Source organism: Amphiura filiformis, chromosome 6, assembly GCF_039555335.1.
Source record: "Amphiura filiformis chromosome 6, Afil_fr2py, whole genome shotgun sequence".
In the NCBI taxonomy this organism is placed as follows: domain Eukaryota; kingdom Metazoa; phylum Echinodermata; class Ophiuroidea; order Amphilepidida; family Amphiuridae; genus Amphiura; species Amphiura filiformis.
The window spans coordinates 42,880,577-42,905,922 of record NC_092633.1 but is presented as its reverse complement, the minus strand read 5'-3'; the positions used below and the strand labels follow the sequence as shown (position 1 = coordinate 42,905,922).

The window sequence follows — 25,346 nt, the reverse complement described above, 5'->3', positions numbered from 1 at the left end:
ATAAAGGTACGTCCGTGTGCTGCCGTGTGCATATTTTGATTTGGTGGTTTCATTAATGGCATTCGTGAATGTTAAAATTTCAAATAAATATCATTTGCCATGTACTTGAAACTAATTACAACTTGCAGTTTACACATTATAAACAATACTAATCTGAATAATATTGTAATCACAGGGAAGCACGCGGACTGGTTATGGAAACAAAGTCTTTTTTATAGATATCAATTCAAGTGATGATTTAAATGGTTGTATATCACACACACTTTGTAAATTATTCATAAGTCTGCGTTGTTCAAAAGGGATATTCTTTCAGATTATAGAAAAACTTTTTTTTCTGTTTTTCTATTGATATACTGCTCAACAACATCAACACTTACATTTTTGAACCGAATATACCATAGAGACCAGTCTCCGTCCTCAGCGGTGTAATGGGCTATTCCAGAAAATAAGTGCACACCCCCTATAGAGGAGTAAATTTTTAATCAAAGAAATGTCTGGATTTCCAAGTCTGCTTTCTGAAAACAACTGGAATTCCAGTTGTCAATGTTGCTTGAAAAAGCTTGGAAATCCAATTAAATGAAGGAAAAATCACGGAAATGTCTAAAATGAGTTCTCAAATTCACGATTTCTTACTTTGAACTAGTTTTCTGCTGGATTTTTTCGCCTTTGGACACTTAAAAAGTCTGGATTTCCAACAATCATGACTGGACAAAAAGTCTGGATATCCGAACTCCTCTATAGGGGGTGTGCATCTATTTTCTGGAATAGCCCAATGCCGTAAGTCGACTGACTGATGATCCTATATGAATATGCAGAATGCCTGAATGACAGCAGAAGATTATCAGTCAGTTGACCTACATCATTACACCGCTGTTAACGTGAATTGCGGTGCTCATTGGTGCTTTACTCTAACACCGTATTCATGATTGTGTGATTTTCTTTACCTAATCTATGGGTTTTTCTGATATATTCAGTTCAAACATTTGAGTCCTGTTGAGAGTGCACCGCTTACTTTTGATATGTCTATTTCCAACAGGATATAAATCTCTTCATTCCAAAGATTTACAATTTTAAATTGATTACACCCGGGGGCACATCATAAAATTTTGGTGGGTATGCTCCCCCGGAATTGAGAGGTGGCGGGTCTTTGGGAGCTGATGGCGTACCGGTCAAATGGGGTCTTTTGAAGCTGCGAAGAAGAATGGATAGTCAAAATCAATGACCTTTCTTGACTTTCTGGTTGGAAATCGCCTGAAAAATCAGAAATGTCAGCAATTTAGGGGTCTGTTAGAACTGAAATTATCAAAATCATGGGTCTTTCATAGCTCTGTTTTGGTCAAATTCAGGGGTCTTTCGGAGCTGTGCGGTTCAAAAATGGGTTTTTTCCGGGGGAGTGTACCCGTATGGTCATTTGTTTTTTAATGTCCCCGGTCTTAGTCACACTTGTTTGAGATCATTGTAAAAGTCTCGAAAAATTGAAGTCTAAGGGACCGTTCACCGGGCCGTTCACAAACACTTGTTAGAGGGGCCTGATGCAAAAAGGGGGGGGGGCCTGAAATTTTTTGACCCTCCTAGGGGGGAGGGCTGAAAAATGACCACAAATCCTGGGAAAATTGAGTTTATATGCTTTTCTATGGGGTTGACCCATAATTTTCATGTCAAAAAGGGGGGGCCCTGAAATTTTTGAGATTTGTAAAGGGGACCCCGAAAAATGTTCAAGTGTTTGTGAACGGTCCCTTACGTCTTACGTTGAAGCCGTGTGCGACAACCCAACTTCAGGCAGGGTTGTATTTTACAGAATTTGTTATAATTGGCGCTTCAAATGTATAAGTACAGCAGTAGTATAGAAGTGAATTCATGTGAGACGACAAAACTTACGAACTAGATGAATAAAAATGAACAATTAAATTAAAGGGTAATAATACAAAAGATATTATACCAAATATACTTTGTACCACTGCTTTACACAATTGTCTAGATTTACGAATATTAATAACTGAGTTTGTCTATAAAATAAGATACTATACAATTGTCATCTTTAATAGTACATTTGTAACTGTAATTTATCAACAAAATGTGGGTACAATTGTTTTTAAAGCCTTGGTACTGAGATTGTACAAACAAAAATTGGACCACCAGTAATGGTGTCACTACTGTCATATAGGTGACACGATCTGATCGAATCAAAGCAAACGAACCAAATGATATAAGTAAGAAATATATTGATGTTATAAAACGCTCATAACATCGCAATGACATCATTAGGCGAACGCGCCCTATTTAACGTTAATAGATTTGGACATTTGATTATTTTACTGCTTTTTCACCCGGGTAAATCGGTGGAAAATAAAGAAAATAATTAAATATACAAAGCTAACGCTAAATAGGGCGCCTCTTCGTAATAGTGTTGAAATATTTCAATAATAATACGCATGGTTACTGGGCAAGTTGTTGGTTATATTGGGGTAACCATTTAAAATACACACTCCTCCTGTGGAAGAAATAAGCACTAACCTTTGACATTAATCGACTCTATTTTAAACTCACCCTCCCTTTGTGGCAGAGTTAGGCGTGTCTCAAAGCGTGTATGAAATGGGCCACCTAAAATGTATCATTCCATTTGAAATTCATGAGTATACTAGTATGGATTTTAAATCGAACAGCCAATAACTCATTTTTCATAACAACCATTTTCTAAGAGTATATCAGACCGTGTCACATGATTATACCTAATATACGGTAATGATTTTAGTTATTTTCTACAAAATTAACACTACAACAATGTCAATTCAACTTGAAAAAGAGCTGATATATATGTGCAGCTTCGGTTCTTCTAGAATGTCCTCAGTGGCACCGGAGAAGGTAGAACATTTCTGCCAAAGTTGGGCTTTTCCCCGTCTTTCTCAAACCAAAAATGCCAAATTTAAGGCCACTTTTTGGATCCCACAAAAATCCTCCCGGAAAAATGTCCTCCCGGGAAAATCCTGGTGCTGCCACGGATTGACCTGCAGAATACCATGGATCACAATTCGAACACAATCTAATCCACTCAGTGCAAGATGACAACAATTATGAAAATAAATACCTAGAAATAATAGTTGAAAACTTGTACAGTATATCAAGTATGATGAAGACTCTAAAAATATATATGATATATCACGAGTCTTGATTTGCTTTCTCTGTGAATCAAATCATATCACTAAAGATAATGGTTCTCATGGTTTGAAAAAGACAACCGTCACTTTTACTAAATATGACGGCCCAATACCGTTCAACACGACGTGTATTAATGAGATTTTTGATAGTGGACACTTCAAAATATCAAACATGTAAAAACCAGGGCCCCGCAGCCTACTAATGTAGCGTGTCGGCCATCGCCACCTATCATTGGTGTCAAACTTAGAGCCTGATATAATAGGTTCCAGTACTTACAATATGCCGAAAGACTTCCCGCCCTGGTTTATTTGCAATCACGTAGTTTTATCAAACCCATGATTATACAATAATTTTGAATGCAAGCTTGCAAGCGTGTAAAATCGTCCTGCACAACAACCTTACAAACATTTCAAGTGGTCATCGCCAGCGATGCCCGACAGGAAGATTGTCTGGGAAAAGACTGGAATTTTAAGTTACTCTTTGTCTGGAGATGATGCAAATTTACAGTTTTAAAAATACAGATTTCAAATTTGCATCAAAGATAATGAGTTATTTGTACAAAAATGATAACATGTTAATTGGAAAAGTGATGATAGAGTTTCGTCATTCAAATTTCAGCATTTTGTACTTGAATATATCATTTCAATCTTGCTACGTACAGAGTAATGAAACAAACAAAACAAATTGTGCAGGATCCCTATAACAGGATCAGCACAGGTATGCCAATAACCCATTGAAGTTTAGTAATGTAAAATTAAAGGCGATACCAATGATTTGCCGGTGTGAATAATATTTGGGAAAGAAAGAATAATTATATCTTCCTACATGCAGCATTTCCAATTACGCTTCTTATCGCTGATAATGCTGGCTTTCAACTGAAATTTTCCGGTACTCTTGTTCGGGAAATAAGTCCCGAAAGTGTCCTTAATGATTCATCGAATTATTGTTCGATGTTGAGAAAGCATTTGACTCTTACGATTATACTACCAGCTTCACTACGAGTATACGGACTAAATGAAAGCCGAGAATTTTTTTTTTTTTCATAGTTATAGGAAAGTTTACATTCTTCGTAAAGCAAGTACAAGTTTAGTCGAAAGTCTTCCATATTGAAGACAAATCTGTACTATGTATAGTATGCCATTCTTAAACATTCCCAATGAAGTCTTTACAAAAAGCTAATTATGTACTTGAAGAATAAACCATGAACTTCAGATGGAAATATTGGATTCGTTCACTTTTACAAGTATCACAGAAATGTCTTCCACATTATAATAAGGATGGATTCAAAACACAATCACCAATCGGCAGCCGACAACCCTGGCAGAAGCGGGTCTGGTTTCTATTGCCCAGAACAATGAAACGCGGTTAAACTGTTAGCTACCGTTGATCCTGCCAGGTTGCCAGGTCAATCGGTGCTTGAGTTTTAAAGCCATCCTTATGCGCCTTTATTTTATATGTGTCGCAGTACTTAAAAAATCACGTTCATTGACCTCCCGTTACAATACATTGTTAAACAAGAAAAAATAACGGGTAGATTGTAATTTGTTGGTAAAAAGTTATTTACAAAATAAGCCAAAGACAGAGATTTGTTTGTGGTTTTCTATAAAGAACATGCCTGTCTTCTTATCTTGCTGATGAAACGCAAACCTCTATTACATACAATCAATTGTTCTTCATTAACACGTTTTCTTGAATATACAATCTTTTCTCTTTTCAAAACAAACTTCTTAAATGTAAGTGGAATCCAGAATGTGTTATTACACAAGCATCGGTTTCGGCATTTAGTCTACACTGTCTACTTGCTTGTCTTTTGGGTCAACTTCAAGAACCAAGTGCGTAATGTAAAAATGTTGGAAAATGCTGTTATTTCTTCGGTAAGTCCAAACCAAAATAACTTTCTCTTAAATCCTCAAGGGTAATGTGGCAACTCCAAAATGCACAATCTTCATACCAATATTATTCAGTCTACGATCTACGTTCGATGGATCCATTGTAAGCAAACATCTCATATTTAACACGAATACTCCAAGATGATGGCAAACTTGAAATAGTATTTTATATTGTAGTCAGATCATTGATCCTCAACATACAGTCATATAATATTCAGTAAGACGGATAGATCAGAAGAGGATGATAAAGCACAAACGTTTCAATGTAAAAAGGTATAAGAACATTCAAATAAATGAACATTCGATGGTAGAATACTGACACAAATGCACACAAAATATTCAATAATCGCTAGCATCGGGTGCTACGGATAGATTGAAGTTTTGATGGTTCTCGAATTATAAATGCGTCTTGAAGTTTTTCAGTATCATCATGTCGCTGCATAGAATAAATATATCCACCACATTCTAGTTCCATTGGATTCCGTGCCTGAGATTTAGAAGGCAGCATGTCCGTTGCATCGGCAAACATATTAGAACCTGCTGGCGGTGGCGGAGCAATAGGTTGAGGCATTGACACCGGTGGGGAGCGTGGCTTCGAACTGGATAGTCCTGTAGCGTATACACAAAAATAGTCCGTGATGAAAATATGAAAGTTGAGATAGCTCTACAGGACTCACTCACTCCATGCAGGTAACTCATGCAACGGTGTGAACCGTAACTCAAAGTTGGTGAATGTTTACAACTATCGAAGGATGAAATGCGGAAGGTATAAAGAGAAGTCAAATAGTTACTATCGTAAGCATAAGGATGAAGAGAAAACTAAGAGTGTTCGAGCAGGTTTGATAATGCCAGAATTTGCCGGGAAGAGATGCTGAAAATGGAAGTAGAGGCAGAAGAAAATAACAACATGCAAATCAAATACAAAATATAACTCCTATATACCCTCTGTATGCTATTTCTGACCAATCTACACTCTTAGATAGAAAAAAAAATTCTAGAGGTTCTACATACAGGACAGCTTGGATTCTAGGTGCTCTATGAATTGGCAAGAACTCCAGAATGGTTCTTTCTGGCCTTTTCAGAACCTTTTTAGTTCTTTTTAGAACTATTTAAGGTTTGACAAACAGGACAACTTTAAAAAGTCACAAAATGACACACCAGATATAGACAGTGGTGGTCTAACATGTCATTTAGTGGAGTCTTACTGTATAGCCTATTATAGGGCGAATTAGGAGGACTAGGGGGAAATCTATAATATGTACACCTACTCATGTTACTCTCTTGAAATTTTCCTGGGTAACAAGAAATAGCAATCTCTAGATTTAAGCTTTTTTTATACTTGGTATAGCTTTTTTCTCACGGTTGTTTGATATGATCATTTATCTTTTTTTTTATCAAAACATTGTTATAATGTTTAATTTTAGACCTGAATAATACCGACAGCTACACACTAATAAACTTTATAAACACATATATTTTGCAGCAATTTTTAACATAGTTTTTCGTTTCTATATCAAATTATTCATCTTTTTTCTGCTTTTTGAGATAATTTTAATTCTATAAACTGTACATTCGTGTGCAAATTGAGGGCGCTATTTACACATATTTTAAATTTGAATTAGCCAAATTATAGTTATACTTTACATTTTATGATAAAAAGTTTTTTGAAAATTCCCTAGTCAGTTGGTCATCTGTTCGCTGATGTTCTTATACCATTTTACAAGTGTCTACCCCTTGTAAAAATGCAAACAAGATGTTAGATAAATAGCGCCATTTGTTCAACTTTTCTTAAAAATTACACATTTTACATGCTATCAAACAACCGTGTTCTAAGAGTATATAATTATGTGTAATGCATCTGCAAAGGGTACACTAGAATTATTGTAAAGAAGTGAAATAAATTTAGGAAAGCTTAATGAAAATGAACAAAAATGTGTCAAATGCTAAAATGAAGTTTTATGATCTATAGTACGTATCACTACTACTTTGCAAAAAATATGTAATTACGCAATTCATAAAAGCAACAAAGTTAAACTCACACAATCAGTTTCTCATTTTCTATTATGTTAAGTATACACATTCCTATTATGTAAATTCTGGAGATTCACAATACGATGCGCCGCCAGCGGTTGCGCTAGTCCAATTTTTGACCTTCAGGGTCGACATCGCCGTTCTAGCCACCATTGAATGTTCACGCAAATATGAGAGTAATAATGTAGAAAACAGCTCCACGATGGATTCCATGTGATCAATAGATAGAAAATGGATCAAATATAATTGTAAATATTAATATTTAAACACACCTGTGTTGTATTCGTATTACACGGGCTTTGGATGTCGACATTTCCCATCATACACTGCGTATTTTGACCTCTCTCCCAGCAAACGATGGTGGCGCATCGTATTATGAATCGACCGAATTCTATACTACATGTAGTATGGGTCCACCATACTATATCGATAGCAGAAGAACAGCATCAGTAGATAGGGCCCAGCAAACACAACCCGTGTTGTAGAAAAAGATGTATAGTGTCGGGTTATATAGATGAGGTGACCTATGATGTCACATGTTTACATTCAGACCGCCCTCTGTTGTTTCTAGCCAGGCAAAATAACACAGGAGTGTCTATGGCAGACCACATAAATCTCTTCAAAACTCAACTTTTGAAAACCTTACAAGTTTTGTGTGATATTATAAATATAGCTTGATGCATTTGTAAACAAGTTTAATAATGTTTTTAATATTATTTGCTTTGAAATCAAAGATAATGAAACAAAATCAACTTCCTCCATGTAAACTATAGTGTTTTATGCCTGTCAGTTTTGATGTCAGGCCAATAGAGGGCGTATCAAATGTAAACACATGTCACCTCATCTTATAAATACAACGTTTTAATAACATTCAGAAAACACTGTTGAAAATTGTATGCAAAACATTCTAACATAATAATATTAAGCGTTGACAAATAATTTAGCGAAAATGTTTGCCGAAAATATTTTGCAAAAACATTTTGACAAAATTTTTAAAATGTTGTTGTATTGCTTTTCAATTTCAAACGCTTTAAAAACGTTTTCATGACCTCTATGTAACCCGATAATTAAATGTTATCAAAACGTTTTCATGACCTCTATGTAACCCGATAATTAAATGTTATCAAAACGTTTTCATGACCTCTATGTAACCCGATAATTAAATGTTATCAAAACGTTTTCATGACCTCTATGTAACCCGATAATTAAATGTTATCAAAACGTTTTTACCATAACCAAAATGTTTTTATAATACGTTTATTACGTTTTAAGAACATTTCTGTGTTTGCTGTGGCCATCTAACGTTCTCTAAGGGAATCAAATATATCGGCAACACGGAGATCTGCACAAAGTTCTGAAGTTTGGCGCCCGTTTTGTGTTAATGGCTAATCAGATAACCTATGATGTACATAAATACATGTACGATATTTTATTGCTCTTTTTTTGTTCAAAAAGAGTATTCTTTCTTGCTCCTTTTTGGTGTAGAAAGATCATATTCTTGCCTTTGGGTTTATAGTTTTTCATTATGTCAACATATCTTGTTCAAATTCCTGGCTGACAAAAGTAGTCACGGGCATCATTTGTACACGGATGTACGGAACTGATGCAAAATTCAGGCATTACACGTAATACAACACTCGGCAAAATACGTGCCTCGTCGGGAGCACTGGAAATATGTTTTAAGATAAAAATGAGATAGAACAGATGATGATCAACAATTTTAGCTATAATCCTTCTTTTATATATAGAAGCCCAAACACAAAACATGCTCTTGTTTAGCTACGGATGTGTTGCGCGTACAAATGCGGTTACGCCACTGGCTGGTACACGTGATGTCAGTTTGATATCAATCAAGCACATTATGCTATTGGTCTGTCTTGTCCAACCCAGTCAACAATTTTTTAAGATATTACAACGTCGTATAAAAGTCATCTTCATTGTAAATACGTAAATTTGTGAACTCTTATTCGTGTTGTGACAATGTTATTTCGGACATTGATTTTCGGACGTTAATGTAACGTTCGACGTCAATTTGTATTATAATATATCCGGTTGTAACAACGTATGAATTACAGAAAGTTGACTTCATACGTGTTTAAGACGTAAATATCACTAATGTTTCTAAAATGCTTTTTAAAAATCATGTCCAGGTACGTTAAAATAACGTTGTAAATACGACACTGTTCGACGACGTTACCTTGTTCCAACTAAAGTACAACGTTAGCGAACGTGGTGAAAACGTAGTCGTAGTGTGTTGGCTGGGAATGACAGCGTTTATAATACTTTCAAAAGGTATTTTTTTCCTTGACCATAAAATGACCATGCCAGAAGGTCTATGCCATACATCCACTAAGGGATAGGGAATCAGTTACATGAGATCACCTTATTTAGTCCAGCTTTCCAGTAAGTGACCTTCGTCTCAACCCAGGCAATTTGCCGCAGAAGTAGTGCTGTTACAGGATTAATTACCATAGCGACGGGTCAAAATGATTTTTGCATGTATTGCTCCACACTATAAGCAGGCTTCACGAATCACCAGTCATGTGCCTGTGTATGTGCGCTATCATAGATTAATACTGCTCTTTTCAAAGACATTATCGTACAGGTGCGATTGAAACATACATATGGTCTCAGCATTATGTAATATTTCTATAGAATTACGATCTAGCTCTGTATGCCTATTCTTTGAGAAATCTATGGTGTGATGCAGAAGTACAGCGTACGTCTAGTGCAGGCCAGTGCATTTTAATAGTTTTGACCTATCGCTATATTAATTAATCCTGTTACATCACTATTTCAGCGAATTACTTGCTAGATGTTGACCATGTTGACAGATGATAGTATCATCAAGAAGCATGGCCCTATTATGGGTGAATTAGATATTACCGCCTTTTTCACCAAACACATTGGTAAAATACGACCAATTTGATGAGGTTTCTGTAGCGTAATGATGCCGATGACTAAAGCTGAATTTATACTCGATCGCTGAACGACGAGCGGTTGGTATTGACCATTAAGGTAGCGCGCTTTTCCCAACACAATAACAATCGTTCTACCTCATTGGTCAAAACCAATCGCTATCGCTCAGCAATGTAGTATAAAGTCAGCTTTATAGTTAAGTGATATAAAATTGTTGTCACGCGTACGGCGTTAGCCTGCTGCAAGGGTTTATTATTTTTAAAGCAGGAAAGGTCAAATATTTAAAACTTGAATTTATTGTATACTGCTATTTATAGTACCGTATTGCTTTGAACTTAAATAATACATTGTTGCAACATTGCATCAATAGTTACCAATTAAAGTAATCAGAAATGATGCCTATTCGATGTCAAATATGAAATTTTTAAAATCGTCTTTCAAATTCCAACTATATAATTTATGTAATTCTTTAGAAAGCAGCTTTTTGTTTTGTCCCTTAACCATAATATTCCACATGTCCAAATAAGCATTATTGGTTTTTGAAATAAATGCTTACATACAAAATAACATAAAAGCACATTGGATAATATTCTGATAGCCAAAATTGCAATGGCAACCTACACTAACAATCAAGGAGATGTATTTTCTCTTCCCCTGCCTCAGATGTAATCTGATCGGTAAATTGTTATCTATAGTCATTCCTTATCAATCATGTGACATCCAGAATACGGCATCAACTGATGAGGTAAAAATGTCTATATAGAGTACTACTCTCCCAAGTTAAAATGTAATATCTTCAAATGCCAAATATAGCAGATACTTTCTTCAACACTGGGAGCATACTGATTCCAAAAAACGTGCTTCCCAAATAAAAAAAAAAAATACAGTATATGCTATGCTATCTGCTTGTAGCTACTGCATTTTTTACTTTCAGAACAGACTGCTTAAGGGCTCGGTCATCCACATTTGCACAGTATTTTTGTGGGACCTGAGAGCACATCAATTACACCAAATTGCATTCTGAATGTCCTTCTGATATCAACTAATATTGATTTTTTGACATTCTTGGTAAAATACGAATTTTATGTTTTGAAGATATACACGAAATTTCCCCAAAAGACCTAACAATTTTAGTTCTTTCGGGAAATATCTTTTGGTGTGTCTGATGTGCAGCTCTCAAATCCCACAAAAAATACTGTGCAAAGGTGGGTGCAATATCGTCTGCTCAGTGCCAGAAGTGGGTAAGTGCAAAAGCTACCATGTGTAGATACCATGTGTAGATGAGTACAATATATGTGTTAATTGCCAAATGTTCACAGCTATTGCACTTACCCATTTCTTGCACTGAGCAGTTGATATATTTTGCAGATGCTGAGATTTTATTTGGGCGGGAAGAGCAGGTATGTATATTGATCTCATTTGAAAAACAGGAATAGCACATCAAGCTGAATCTTTTGAGATTTGAAAATGATGTCAACTCCAAATTTAGCTAAATGGGATATAGCATAATGCATCCAACTAAAAAAGATCATTCAAAGGTTCTGCTTTAAACTTCGTAACTTTGGATCTATATAAATGGTAACCTCTTGCAGTAATAAATGGTAACATCTTGGAAGCACGCGAGTGCCCAGCAAAACGCGATTCGCGCATACTGCCGGGTAAAGAGCAATGAAAACTGTTTCGTATGACGTCACCTCATCTAACGTGAAAAATGACCATTTACAACAGCTTAGATACCAAGTTTAGTGCAGAACTTTTTGAATGACCATCGTATACAGGGTGTCACAAAACATTAAATACACACCCACGTTGTGTTTTGAAGTTTTACTTGACCTTGGTTAATAGATTACATTGTTTTCTTTACTTACACAACAATGTATTATAGTGAACAGGTACAACTAAATTTGAGTATGAAACAAATTGGACAATGAACTTCAATATTGAATTGGTACTAAGATGACATGAACCGGTACATATCATTTGTGACACCCTGCATAACAATATACTGCGCCCAGAAAGTATCCGAACACTTGGAAAAAATCATAATCCTGCACATTATGACACTGTATTGAATCCAATGTGACCTCTAGAAGCAAATTTACTGTTTTTACAAGCATTTGAATGGACGAAGGTCCAATTTTAAAAGTGACATCTATACATCTATATACACCTTGCATCTATTAAAGAAAAAATTACCTAAATATACGTTAGTTTTAAAATTGTGATTTTTTTTACAAACGTTCGGATACTTTTTAGGCGCAGTATAATTCAACTATCTAATGCAACATTGTAATGCGGACAAACTTAAAATCCAAAACAATACTCAGAATCCAACACAATATAAACTATAAATGACATTAAACTTCGAACTCAATTTCTCCATCAAGATAGTCATGCCTCATGTAACTTTGCATGCTCATACCACTGTGATTGGAATGCGTCCCTGTAACCGGTGCATGATTCATGGTGATTGGTCTGTCATCAGATAAGTCAGACTTGTTATCTTGTCTCTTTTTCTCCTCTTGTTGCGCAAGATATTTAGCGGCAAGTTTTGCTTCTAACTTGCGTTTGTCTCTTAAATAATATATTCCACCTAAGACTATAACATTGAGTAATAGTAAGAATCCACCACAGGCTATAACCATACTAAGTTCTACCATAAAACTCTTCTCTGGTCTTCCTGATGCATCTGGCAACGGTGTGACATGTGGATCAGGAATTTTATTGTCAGTGGGTTGTATTTTATGACCACCATCACCACCACCGATCGGGCCGGGCAGAATAGGATCTGGAAGAAACTGGCTCTCTGGAAAGTGGCTTTGCACTCCAGGGACGAGTTCTTCCCAAAATTTAAGTTTGTGCAATCTATATGCTTCCTTGAGTCTGGGCGTTGAACCAATATGAGTATAGAACTGTGGGACGTAACCATACGTTGGCCATCGTTCCAGAGTGTCGTATTTAAAGTCCGTAACCTTGAAGTCTCTGTGGATTTGCTTCACCGATTGTGGTCTAGGATCGTTGGGATTTCTGTAAGGGAAACAATAAAACATCGTCTGCTTTTAGTTTTTGAAACTATTTACCGCAGAAGTAGTGATGTAACAGGATTAAGTACCATAGCAATGGGTTTACACTATATTTGAATGTATTCTCCTACATTATAAGCAGGATGCACTCGTCATCTGTGTGCATGTGTGTAATGTGACTACGTTACCGCTCTTTTCAAAGACACTAATCTTACAGGTGCGATTGATCAGCATAATGTGAAAATTATATAGAATTGCTATCCAGGTTAGACGTTCGCCTTTTGTATCTCTTTCCTTGTTGGAAAGGTATAACGTTGTGGAGATAGGAACATGTACGACCATCCGGGACCTACTCTGCCATGTTTGGCTGAGTAACGCTACGTTGAACACGGTCTTTTGTGCCTATGTAAATTATCCTCTGACAGGTATTGTGTTGAGAAATGACCTCACGACTTTCACGTGCTTGGAATTGTACCATTGACATTTATCAAATTTTGACGTTCGGACAACGATCGGATCTTTCTATATATGCAGATCATATTCGTTAGCCTGATATCTGGCCTTTAAACTTACCAATATTCTTCAAAAACTTGCTCATACTTCTTTACGGTATGAAATTGACGACATTTGTGTGATATTGGCAATGTCAAAGGTTACGATAATCTGGACTATTTTACTTTACGGGGGAGTCCGAAAATGAACTTTGGCAGGGGCTGAAATGCATTTTTTACTAGCGCAATCTCTGTTTGTAACTAAAGCATTTGGAGTTCCAAGACAATCCAGCATGTATTTTTTATTCCAACGGGCGGCCGGCCGGTCGGACATGCGTGAGTTATTCTCGTTTTATACAGGTGTTTTACGTTTCATGTTAATTTACGATTCCTAGTCCACTACTCCGTCATTTATCCACCCCACAAGTAAAATGGACATGACGACCCCGAGATGTGGCGAGGTCAGATGCGGTATAATTGAAAACCGAATTAAAAAGACTAGTTTGCGTCTGACGTCAGGGCAAAGGCGCGACGTGATTGGTTACTGACCTGCGCAGTACGGCATTTTTGGTGTGGTTGACAGGACGTCATACGCAAACTAGTCTTTTCAATTCGGTCTTCAATTCGTCGGGTGCATCACATACTGGTCTATCTTGGATTTTTGACTTTTTTGAGAAAATTGGTATATAGTTCTTTTTTACGGAGCTCTTCCAATGCAACAAATTACAGACCTCAATTTTTCCTAGATGATTAGTTATAAAATGTTAAATTTAAACTATCTATGATTTTTTCAAAATACGAATTTCACATACTGAACTATCTCGAAAAAAACACGCATTTCTAGAAAATCGCAATTAAAAATCTTCGTTTTAAGTTTATATTTCTATAATTTAATTAGACTATGGATTTTCATAAAAGTGGTTTTAAATTAAAGCATATACTTAACAGATTTATTTAAGTGGAATCTTTAATTATATTTACGTATGTAATATTGCTTAAAACTACACTTAAGTTGTAGTTCTGTATGTGAAATCGTTAATTTCCCGATATCGTATTGAAAGTGCATCACATACTGGTCTATCTCGAGATAGACCAGTATGTGATGCGTCTAAAGTCACGCCATTGTTCGCGAAATCGAGATAGCCCCCAAGATAGACCAGTATGAAATGCACTTTAAATACGATATCGGGAAATTAACTATTTCACATACTGAACTACAACTTTAGTGTAGTTTTAAGCAATATTGCATATGTAAATATAATTCAAGATTCCACTTAAATAAATCTGTTAAGTATATGCTTTAATTTAAAACTACTTTCAATACAATCCATAGTCTAATTAAATTATAGAAAGGTTAACTTAATACGAAGATTTTCAATTGCGATTTTCTCGAAATACGTGTTTTTCGAGATAGACCAGTATGTGATGCGTCCGACGAATTATAGGGAAGATTTCGCATCAGGTCAAGAGGTCAAATGATGCCAATGATGTAAATAACGCAAGAACCGAACAATTCCCTCCAAGTAAATGCAGGCGTTTTCACAGCAAATCAACAGGGATCGTCGAATTGAAGGTAACACAAATGGGTACAATATGATGGTCAATATTGAGGTTCATTTAAATAGGTAGGGAAAGTGTGCATAAATATGAAAAATATGTTTTTTCAAATGGAATTTTACAGCTCTTGCGGTGACCCACGAACACAATGAAAAGGTCAATTTTCATCATTTATTTGTTCTGTTGCATTCAACCATCTCCAACAATTTTTTCAATGTAAGTGCCTCTGGCCCTAGTGGAAGTAAAAACGGATACTATGGCCAGAGTTCTAGGGCTAATCCAGGTCTTATACCTGTTCTTTGATAATCTATGTGCAATGCAGAGGAATAGCGTATGGCGTAACATTTAAAAATTGTGTAAAAACATTGTTATGGTAATTAATCCTGTTACATCACTACTTTTACGGAGAATTCTATTAGTGTACTTTATAATAAACTTGCCTTGCGTTCAAGAAGAGAATCGGTATTATTTTGATTCAGGTTTTTATCTGAATAAAACAGTTCTTGCAATTTTCCTCTGTAATTAGGAGTCACATGTCTGACAGATACGTCTTTCTGGCCCTGACACAACAATTCCCAGTGGGCACAGGTTAGGATTCCGACGTTGAATCAACGTTGATACAACGTCGAACGGTCAAAGTTTCAACCTAACCTGATTTCAACCTGATTTCAACCTAGAGGTTAGTTGAAATCAGGTTGAAATTTTAACGTTGATACGAATTTGAAATTTCAACCTGATTTCAACCAACTTTCAATGCAAAAATTAAGGAGGTCGAAGTCAGGTTGAAATCCATTTGCAAATATAATGTGATTTCAACCTGATTTCGACGTCGAAATTTCAACGTGATTTCAACATCAGGTGTGCCCACTGGGAAGACACAATAGTTGATGTACACAAGCTGTATCAAAATGATTGGTACCCATCAGTTTTCATTGATAATGGATGAGTCTGACACATCAAAATTAAACATAAGATCCAAATAATTTGTATATTATTTGTAAAACAAGCAAACTATACATTCTAGACATTTCGAGAGTATCCAATATTGCATTTGGAAGAGACAGGCGATAAATATCAACATTGATAGGTACTAATCATTTTGATACAGCCTGTAAGAAGATAACAACTTCTTATTTCAAGGCCATCGTTTGCTTTTCAAAGCCACACACGCTTCTACACCATTGTATCTTTTGTGATACAACAGTGAGTCAGGACATGATAGATTGTATGAACATGAGGAATATTGAACCTTTCAAAGTAAACTTGCACAAAGTCTAAATTTGATGAATGTGTTACACTGACTTGTTGATATTATTTGGTGCATTATTATTCAGAATGTCGAATAAAATATGCATGGATCATAATACATTGTATACGTAATGATAACACAATGCTAGTGACCTGTTTATTTGTTTAAAGGGATTTGCAAAAAGTAAATCATGAGACAGGGAAGCTCAGCTCCGTATGCTATTGCAATTTGTATGGTTCCTTGACTGACGCTAATATGTATATCGACAAAAGCGGTTTAAAGGTTTAGCCAGTGAGAGGTTCGCAAACTAGTTTGATATAGCTCAATGGTCAATGCAGTAAATTCACAAAATAGAGTTTTTGACGATCAGCAGATTCTAAGTGGTACCGGGAAGTGTTGTGGAACGGTAAGCGTACTTATTGTTTGATAGAAATATTTCAAATTTGGGGATCCGACTGGCTACAAAAATCAAGTATTGACGGGCTAAAATTCTCGACGTAGATATTTCGAGAGAAACAGCTTGAAAATTCAACATGTTCAAGACTCTGTAAAAACAAATGAAGATTATTAGGCTTATCTGGGATAATTGCTACCAGAGGCATCATTATTTCATGACTATGATATTTAGTTGTGGAAAAACATTAAATGAATGTCTAATCTTAAGTTCGCCATCTTATATGACTCTCCATAGAATAACATAAATTCTTACTAGATTATACAAACTTTTGGACATTGACTTTATGGTCATTCAACTTCAACCCTTCCAAATGGTCAACTGTCACTTCCAATGTTTCATAGCAAACAGAATATAATACGTGTTCTTGACATTGTGTGTTTTTTGATCAAACCACTCATAATAATCGTCATTGTATTTGCTATCTTATCACAAGAAGATATCCGTTTTCTTTACAAGCTTTTACAGAGTGAAGTTATTTACTCGGAAAACGCCGAGACTTTTAGCCTCATTTTACGAAGACAAAATAATAGCCTAAGGCTACGTGATGCTGAATATTGTTAATGGACATTGACACTCTAATGATGATTATAAGTGACTTCAACTGTACACAAAGACTAGTCAAGGCTCCGAGGTAAACTGTTCGTTTTAGTTAAACAAGTTATCTTAGTCATCGGAAACCATTAAAGGCTAATAATCTTGCTATTTTATTTTCTCGTCTGAAAGAGAATCGTCAAATACGAGAAGGAAATCCGTCAATAAATCACGTGAATATATTGGGTAAACGTTTCGAAAAATAAAAATTGGACAGCGGGTGATTTTAGAATGAATAAAAACACCGATAGGACCGTGGGTTTCCTATCATTTCAATCACCCTGTGCTTATAAGGGGTAACGGAAGCCATATCTAGATGGCTTAGAGTATAAATCCGTTTCTGGGTCCGTTTCTGATGATTCCTCTCGAAAACGGGAAAGATGACGTATGACAGACTGAAAATTGTTAAAATTTCATAACTGTCACTTGAATAAAAGTTTGTCAAAACAGGCTCAGTAAATAATAAAACCAAACTTAATATTCCAATTTTCTTACCAAACCATGACAGATTTTGACGTTATAAATATTGGCCTCGCTTTGGATATAGCCTAACATCGTCCATTAAAACACAAATGCAAGAAACTATTGGTTACAAAAATGTGCTAAAAATCAGAAATGTCACTACGATTTTATGTTTGAGAAAAGCAAAAGCCTTATCTGCCACACAACACGAGAATCTTGTTATCAGGTGCCGTTTTCTAATTGTACATTCAACTCTATCTGCAAAGACGTATTGGTTTTGTTTCAAACATCGTTGTTTCTTCTTTTAAGCTAGAAATATTTTTTCCTTCATTTACTTTAGTCAATATAAAATCAGCTTGTAGAAACTACTATTGGATATTTTATATTTTTCAAAATAAACTTTCCACCTAATCAGATTTTGTTATCGGGAACAAAATCATTTGTTATAAACGAAACTGGTTTACATTTTGATGTTATCGGTAAAAGAGACACATACCAGCATTTTAAGGGTTGGAACAAGTTTTGCTGCAAGATATGCAAGTGTAGCGCAGTAACGTGATATCATGAACACCATACCTTACAGTAATACGATGTCACGGCTGTACCTAAGAGGAATCTGATTTCTCTTGAAATAAATACGATTCTATTCGAAAGAAGACTTGCTTCCTTTTTAAATGGATATGGAGACGCGTGTGGAGAAACATGGTTTGCGTCGTGACAGGACCGATGGGGTTTGCTCGGGATATGAGGTTATAATTATTATACTCCATTTTCTTATTCCCATAATGCGGTATGTAAATATTTGCAGAGACATAATAGGAATATTGTACTGTATATAGAAGAATTATGGATAGTGGAAAAGTGCAAAATAAATTGTCTTTATCGATTCTTGGAAATAATTATTTGTATTTATTTATATATTTTTAAGCTGTGGGCAGCTAACAAGCGATTATGGTACTTCAAATTTTATTCCATCGTGTGCTTTTCAAAAATATGCGGCTTATTGGGTTTTTTTTTGACAAAATTACAATGGTTCTTGGATTTTTGTTAGAAAGGAAATATCTGTTTTCAAGAACTATGAATTGGGCTGATATAACGGTATGATTGGTAACTCTATATTTTGTTAATTCACTGCATTGACAAATAAGATGTGGGTCAAAGTAGCTATTTTGCGAACCTCTCACTGGCTAAACTTAAACCACTTTTTGTTGATATACATATCAGCGTCAGTCAAGGAACCATACAAATTGTAACAGAAGCAAGGAGCTTTCCTGTCACATAATATACTTCTTGCAAATCCCTAATAACTAAATATGTCACTACAACCGCGTTATCATTACGTATATAAACTCCTGATATGATCCATGCATATTGTATTCGACATTCTGCATATTAATGCACCAAATAATATCAACAAGTCAGCGTGTTAGTTGCAACAAATTCATCAAATTTTGACTTTGTGCAAGTTTACTTTGAAAGGTTCAATATTCATCATGTTCATACAATCTATCATGTCCTGACTCACTGTTGTATCACAAAAGATACAATGGTGTAGAAACGTGCGTGGCTTTGAAAAGCAAACGATGGCCTTGAAATAAGAAGTTGTCGCCAAGCTGTCGTCCCCGGCTGTCATCTATTTATATCAAAGTATCTTGTCCTTAGTCAGGACCACAAAGACATACATCTTTCAAGAATTCTACTACCGATTCCAGAAGAAAATGGCAGAAACCTAATTTTTCCAAATGAGAAACAAATTTGGTCTGCATCATGTTTTATATTTTGCTTGATATCGATCCTTTAGTTGGCCCCAACTGGAAATGTTAACAAAACAGGAGGCATGCCCAGCTTAATCTTGATATCTACGTGTTTCACATCCCTGAGATCATATCTTTTACTTTTAGCATAATTCGGTACAGAATTGGTGGCCATATTGGATGGGCACAATAACTGTTAATCGTCAACGCAAGGCGTCACCTACATTAAAGCTTTAGGAAAGTTTAGGATCTCGCTTCTTAACATACGACCATGGATTTAACAAATTTAATCATCAAAAAACACGAGGAAATAATATTAAGGGCATAAAAATCTTCTCCTCGCACACTTTGAACACCCTGTATTGACATTAATCGAATACGACTTGAGTATACATGTAGTCATTCATAGCCTCTCCAAGATCACGATGTAGTACTTCATGATAATTATTTTAACCTTTTCATATTTATTTATGAGTGAAAATTGTACGGGAACATGTAGATTTTTATCACTTTCTTTACGTGTTCATTGACATGTTAGAAAATTACTAAAATTATTACTATTATTATTATTATTATCATATCATCATACCATCATCATCCACATAATCATCATTTATTATTATTATTATTATTATTATTATTATTATTATTATTATTATTATTATTATTATTATTATTATAATAGCGAGTTAGGGCATTCAAAATGCCCTAACTCGCGATTTGTAAGTTGACTAGCAGTTAAGGCATATGCCCTAATTTTCACTTCCGTGTATCTCACGTAATCTCTATTATTTTTCATTCATGTTACTTCTGCCAACTAATGTCATTATCTTCGAAGATTTTATCTTGTATTTGTAAGGTTTTTTCCAAGAAATTAGGAAGAAAGAATGTTTTATTAGAAAATGCGTATTAAATACTATTTACGTTCAAAGTATAGACGGCGACTTAGGGCATTCATATGAAATTCGATGATATCATTAAAAGTGGCCTTTATTATTGAGAAACTACGATACAATATATTAACTTGAGCGACTGCAAATACTAATTGTGTGTAAAAATGTCACAAAAAAATCAAATTTGATTATAAAAAGGTTTTATTTCTCTGACTTTGGGATGATGTTGTTATCAATAACTCCCGATATTTTGTGTCGCCAAATTGATGATTTCGAAATTCCCCGTACTGCCATAATATTTTCATGGGGCCTAATTTTTATGTTTTTTGCATAAACATTTTTTTTTTTTTTCAATCATTTATAAAATTTATTTTTTGTAAACATTTTTTGTAGAATTTTAAACATATGCAATGGCTGTAAAAGCATCTAGAATTCATTTCAAATTAAACAGCGAAATCCTCAATCAATTAAGAACGTATACAATAGTCAACCCGCACCCGCCATGTTATTTGGATAGATCCGTTCGACGTCACGTTCTGAATCAGAAGCACTGATCTCTCATGCTCTACACACCTCAAGAAGTCGCTGCTCAGTGGCATAAATATCTCCAGGATACATCATGCATGTACATGTGTATGTACGGACATGGCGACTTCAAATCTGTAACCATGTACTGACAGTCGATGCACAAAACAGATTTGATTTAAGCAAAGTAAGTATACACCTTGTATATTTTAGTTTAAATAACAGCAACACACACTGCACATGAACTGCACCAGTACAGTGTGTACAGTATGGCTTTACTATAATTGTTTTCATCATTCATGGTTTTATCGGCATGCATGCGTCATAGTCTATCTACCTCGAGACACTGGCACTAGCTTTGAAGTTTAGCGTGTTCCGCGTCAGAGCGTTACTTGGTGCGTGCCGTGTACATACTTTTATGCGGGCATCAATGTGCCGCATAAAATTATGTGCATTGTGCACACAACTTAACCACGCTAAAGCTGGTTTCATACTACCTTGCCGCTGAGAGGCGTGGCGCACGCGCATTGCAAACAAACGGACACAATCAAGGCTTGTCAATGGTTGAAACGCAGCGGCAAGCGGCAGAAAACTAGTGCCGTCGTCTCGATGCAGTTGGCAAGCTATTTGTTTTAGAGGGAGTTGAGATTTAAAAGCATATCTCAAATTATTCCACTTGTTCATGTTATTGGTCATGGGAATTAAGGCCGTCAGCCTTTCGCCATCTTGTGGGTACAAATGATACGCGTGTTCATGCGTCGGACACTACGCGCAGGGCGCAGCTTGCCATGAAACTGTTATCATGCATCATCACGCATGGAGATCGAAGGACCATCGCAGCATGTACCCACAATATGGCGGCATATGAGTATGACGTCACGCTGACAGCCTCTATTGAATGAATGCAGCTTTCAACAGCTGTACACAATCCAACTGCGATCCTATATCGCGTATTTCAAACTACAACACGAGCGTTCGAGCGCACAATGGATACCAAAATTACCATACAATACCAACCAATCATGAGTGCATTGGCATGGATGGGTCCGCGTTAGGCATGAACAGTCATACATGGTGGCGTATATCGCGCAGTGTACGCACAAATTTGTCACGCTATGCCTATGTCAGGCTGTGTTCATTCAATTGAATAATCTGTAAAGCACATGAAGGCTTGCTATAGGCCCGAGCATCACAAATACCGGTTAGGCATGAGCGGCTGACGCTAAGCCCAGCCCCAGCAGTAGTACATGTACATGATGTTTGAAGCATCTCTCTTATGTCATGTTCTCTAGACCTAGTATATAATAGGCCTATTTTGCAGTAAACATTTGACGAGAAAGTACTACCAACCATGATGTTGCAGAGTCAGAGCCAAAAACGTGTACGGTGCAAAGTTCATTCATAAATTTCCACTTTGCAACAGCAGATTGCCTCAGCAGCAAACAGGGCAAGTGCATTTCAATGCAGTAAATACGCCATGGCCATGTAGGCCTACGGTTAAAATATGTGCTCGTCAAAGGTTCACTGCAAAAATATTATAGGGACTACTTTTCACCTTAGGGAGATAATTGGAAATATATTATATCAATCATGCATAGACAAAGTTTGCTGACTCAAGCTTGCCTTGTGCATATGCATGTATGTAGGCCTGGCCTAGAGTGGGGTTTTGAGTACGGTACTAGTCTAATGTGCATCATGTTCAACACTGTTCATGTACACGTCCATCCTTGATGTGTGCATGTATGCTCTGTGCGATTAACATTATGTGTGCGAATTGTAAAATTCACCAAAGTATGCGCATAAATACACAACACGCAATTAAGCACAATTCGTGACCGGTGCTGTGCCTACAACCTACTTGATACTGTATGATACATTTATGGCGTGCAGAGAACGCGCATTAAAAGGGCATTTTGTGATCCACAGCCTCATCCCCCACTATTCTCAAAAAAGTTGTGATTTTTATACCACTCACTGTACCTCTGGCTACATAATGTTTGGGGCTGTGCAATAATTATGAGCCCTGGGGAGGGGAAAATTGGGGGGAGGCAAGAAATTTTTGGTGAGTCGAAAGGGGGGGGAAGCAATTTTTGGCAAAGCTGAGAGGGGGCAAGAGATTTTTGGCACGCGTTCTTGGGGTGCCTTTTAAATAAAACGCTCTAAAAAGGCGTAGGGAAACCGTACGGAAACGCTTAAATATGCAAATTTTCATGATCGCTACGCTCGCAACATGTACATAGACCATTTAAAGTTTGCAAATTGGCATGTGCAAGTGGGGGGGGGGGCAAAGATTTTTTGGCAGGCTGAGAGGGGGGGGGCAAGCAATTTTTGGCAGGCCGAGAGAGGGGGCAAGCGATTTTTGGCGAGCCATTTGGAAATTTTACCCCCCCCCCCCCCGGGCCTCATAATTATTGTACACCCGGGATTGCACAGCCCCTTATGTACGGTACCAAAAATTTCTTGCAGATTAATTTGTTTTGCCAAAATATCACCAAATTTGAATTTCCTTCGAACTGGTATGTACCAGAACGAAATTACAACAGTGGCCTATGGAGCAGTGCAGTGTAATACACTAAATCATGCATATAAACTCACAAACGCAAAATTGGAATCAACTGAAATTTTGGGAATAAGCTTTTTTCAGTAGATATCTATTGAAAAATGTCATAAAAAGAGGATGCTAGGATCACAAAATCCTCCTTTAATGTAAGTTGACACACGCACAGTGACAATTAAAAAAGACAAATATTTTTTTGCTAATTATAAGCTCTCAAATTTTGGAAGATTAAAAAAATAAATTAATTAAAAATGCACTCGTAAAGTTAGATATTCATAAAAAAAATATATATTTATGTAATGGGTTTGAGCACTCTAAATTTCAAAGTTAGTCACTTGTATAAAAGTAGGCTAAACTTGTTTTTAAGCAATATTGTAAAATATGATGAGTTAGCCCCCCCCCCCCACTTTATTTTTTAAAATTCCGATTTTTACACGATTAACATAATAGCAAGTTGGTGGTGCGCGCCTTAGACATTTGGCTACGGGCTGCGGATAGCAAGGACAATTTTCAGAAGAAAAAAAACCACCATGTTGTCATCGAAGTTTCACCAGTGTTCTATAACATGGCTAGAAAGAAATTGCCACATTTTGCACTACAGAAGAAGAAGAGCTGAACCACTGCCCTTGTGAAGTAATTTTGTGAGCTAAGATTTGATTAATACCCAGTTATGTGAGTAAAGAACAAGAAAGACACGAGAATTCATCTGGTTTAGCTCTGACAATTCAACTTGTAGGCTGAAAATAAAAAATCTGGTACATGTATACTAATGAATAGTTTACATCCAAAAGCAACCAAACTTGAGCCAAATCTCGATATGAGAGCTTGCATGTAATGGTGGTATTCAAGGTCAAAGGTCATTTGAGGTCAACTTGTAAATAGGCTGAAAAGGATGATTATTACTTGTGTTTACATTGTCCGACGACGCCCGGCGGACCTTGGCCGAGTAGCGGTAGGCGCTTGCCAGGAGTAGTGGCAGTGTGAACGATGGTCAGCGTAAGTTCCGCCAGGCGCGTACATCGACGATTTACTCCTGACAAAAGTCAGGAGTAGCAAGCTGGGTGTACCCTCCGCCAGGTGTAAGTTGCAATATAAACACTGCTACTCCTGACACGCGGTGTAAGTTTCACCTTTTGTTGGTCGGAACTAAGACATTACATATTGCGTGGTTGAAAAAGGTCACAGAAACACTGGAAGTGGTAGTCGATGTTTACACCGACCAGAAGTGAATGCTTGGTGGATCGGCGTAATGCTAGGAGTAGGCTAGGTGTGGACACGCTGTAGGAGTAGCGAAAATATTTGTGGAATTTTTATCAATGTTAGCGTAACTTTACGCCGGGAACATGTTGAATTAGTGGACATGCTTGTAAGTCCTTGTCAACTTCCAGTACATGTATAGGGATCAGCAGGAACATATTTCCTTTTTCGTAGCAGAATTGGGACTAGGATCATACATAGGCTCTTAAAACCTGTGACTAAAACTGTTGAACATTGCTTTAATTGCCAAGTAATAGGAATAGATCTTTTATTTTATTACACAGGAGTGTAAAATTTAATTCTTCATTATTCTTTGTTAATTTGTATTTTTTGATTTTACAGCTAGAAGAACCTTAATGTAGAAGGAAAGTATATAGAGAGCTTTTTTCCGAAATGGCAGTATATCACAAGTAACAAGTTACAGACTTCGAAGTTTACAGAGGTAAGAAATTGAAAAGCAAGCCAGTATTGCAGTGGGGCAATCTCTCCCCGGGCAATCTCTGTGCTCCCTGATACTAATATAGATTCCATATCA

General features: G+C 36.3%; 1 protein-coding gene across 1 annotated transcript in view; it reads right to left on the bottom strand.

The window, feature by feature from the left end:
• Positions 1-4,192: 4,192 nt before the first annotated feature.
• Positions 4,193-25,346, bottom strand: part of LOC140155445 (neuroligin-4, X-linked-like) — a 276,301-nt gene continuing 255,147 nt past the window's right edge. Inside the window, exons 7-8 of the mRNA XM_072178304.1 lie at positions 12,418-13,022; positions 4,193-5,654 (exon numbers count right to left, since the gene is read on the bottom strand). Of these exons, the coding sequence (XP_072034405.1) occupies positions 5,395-5,654; positions 12,418-13,022 (865 nt within the window). The 3' untranslated portion in view covers positions 4,193-5,394. The remainder of the gene's footprint in view (positions 5,655-12,417; positions 13,023-25,346) is intronic.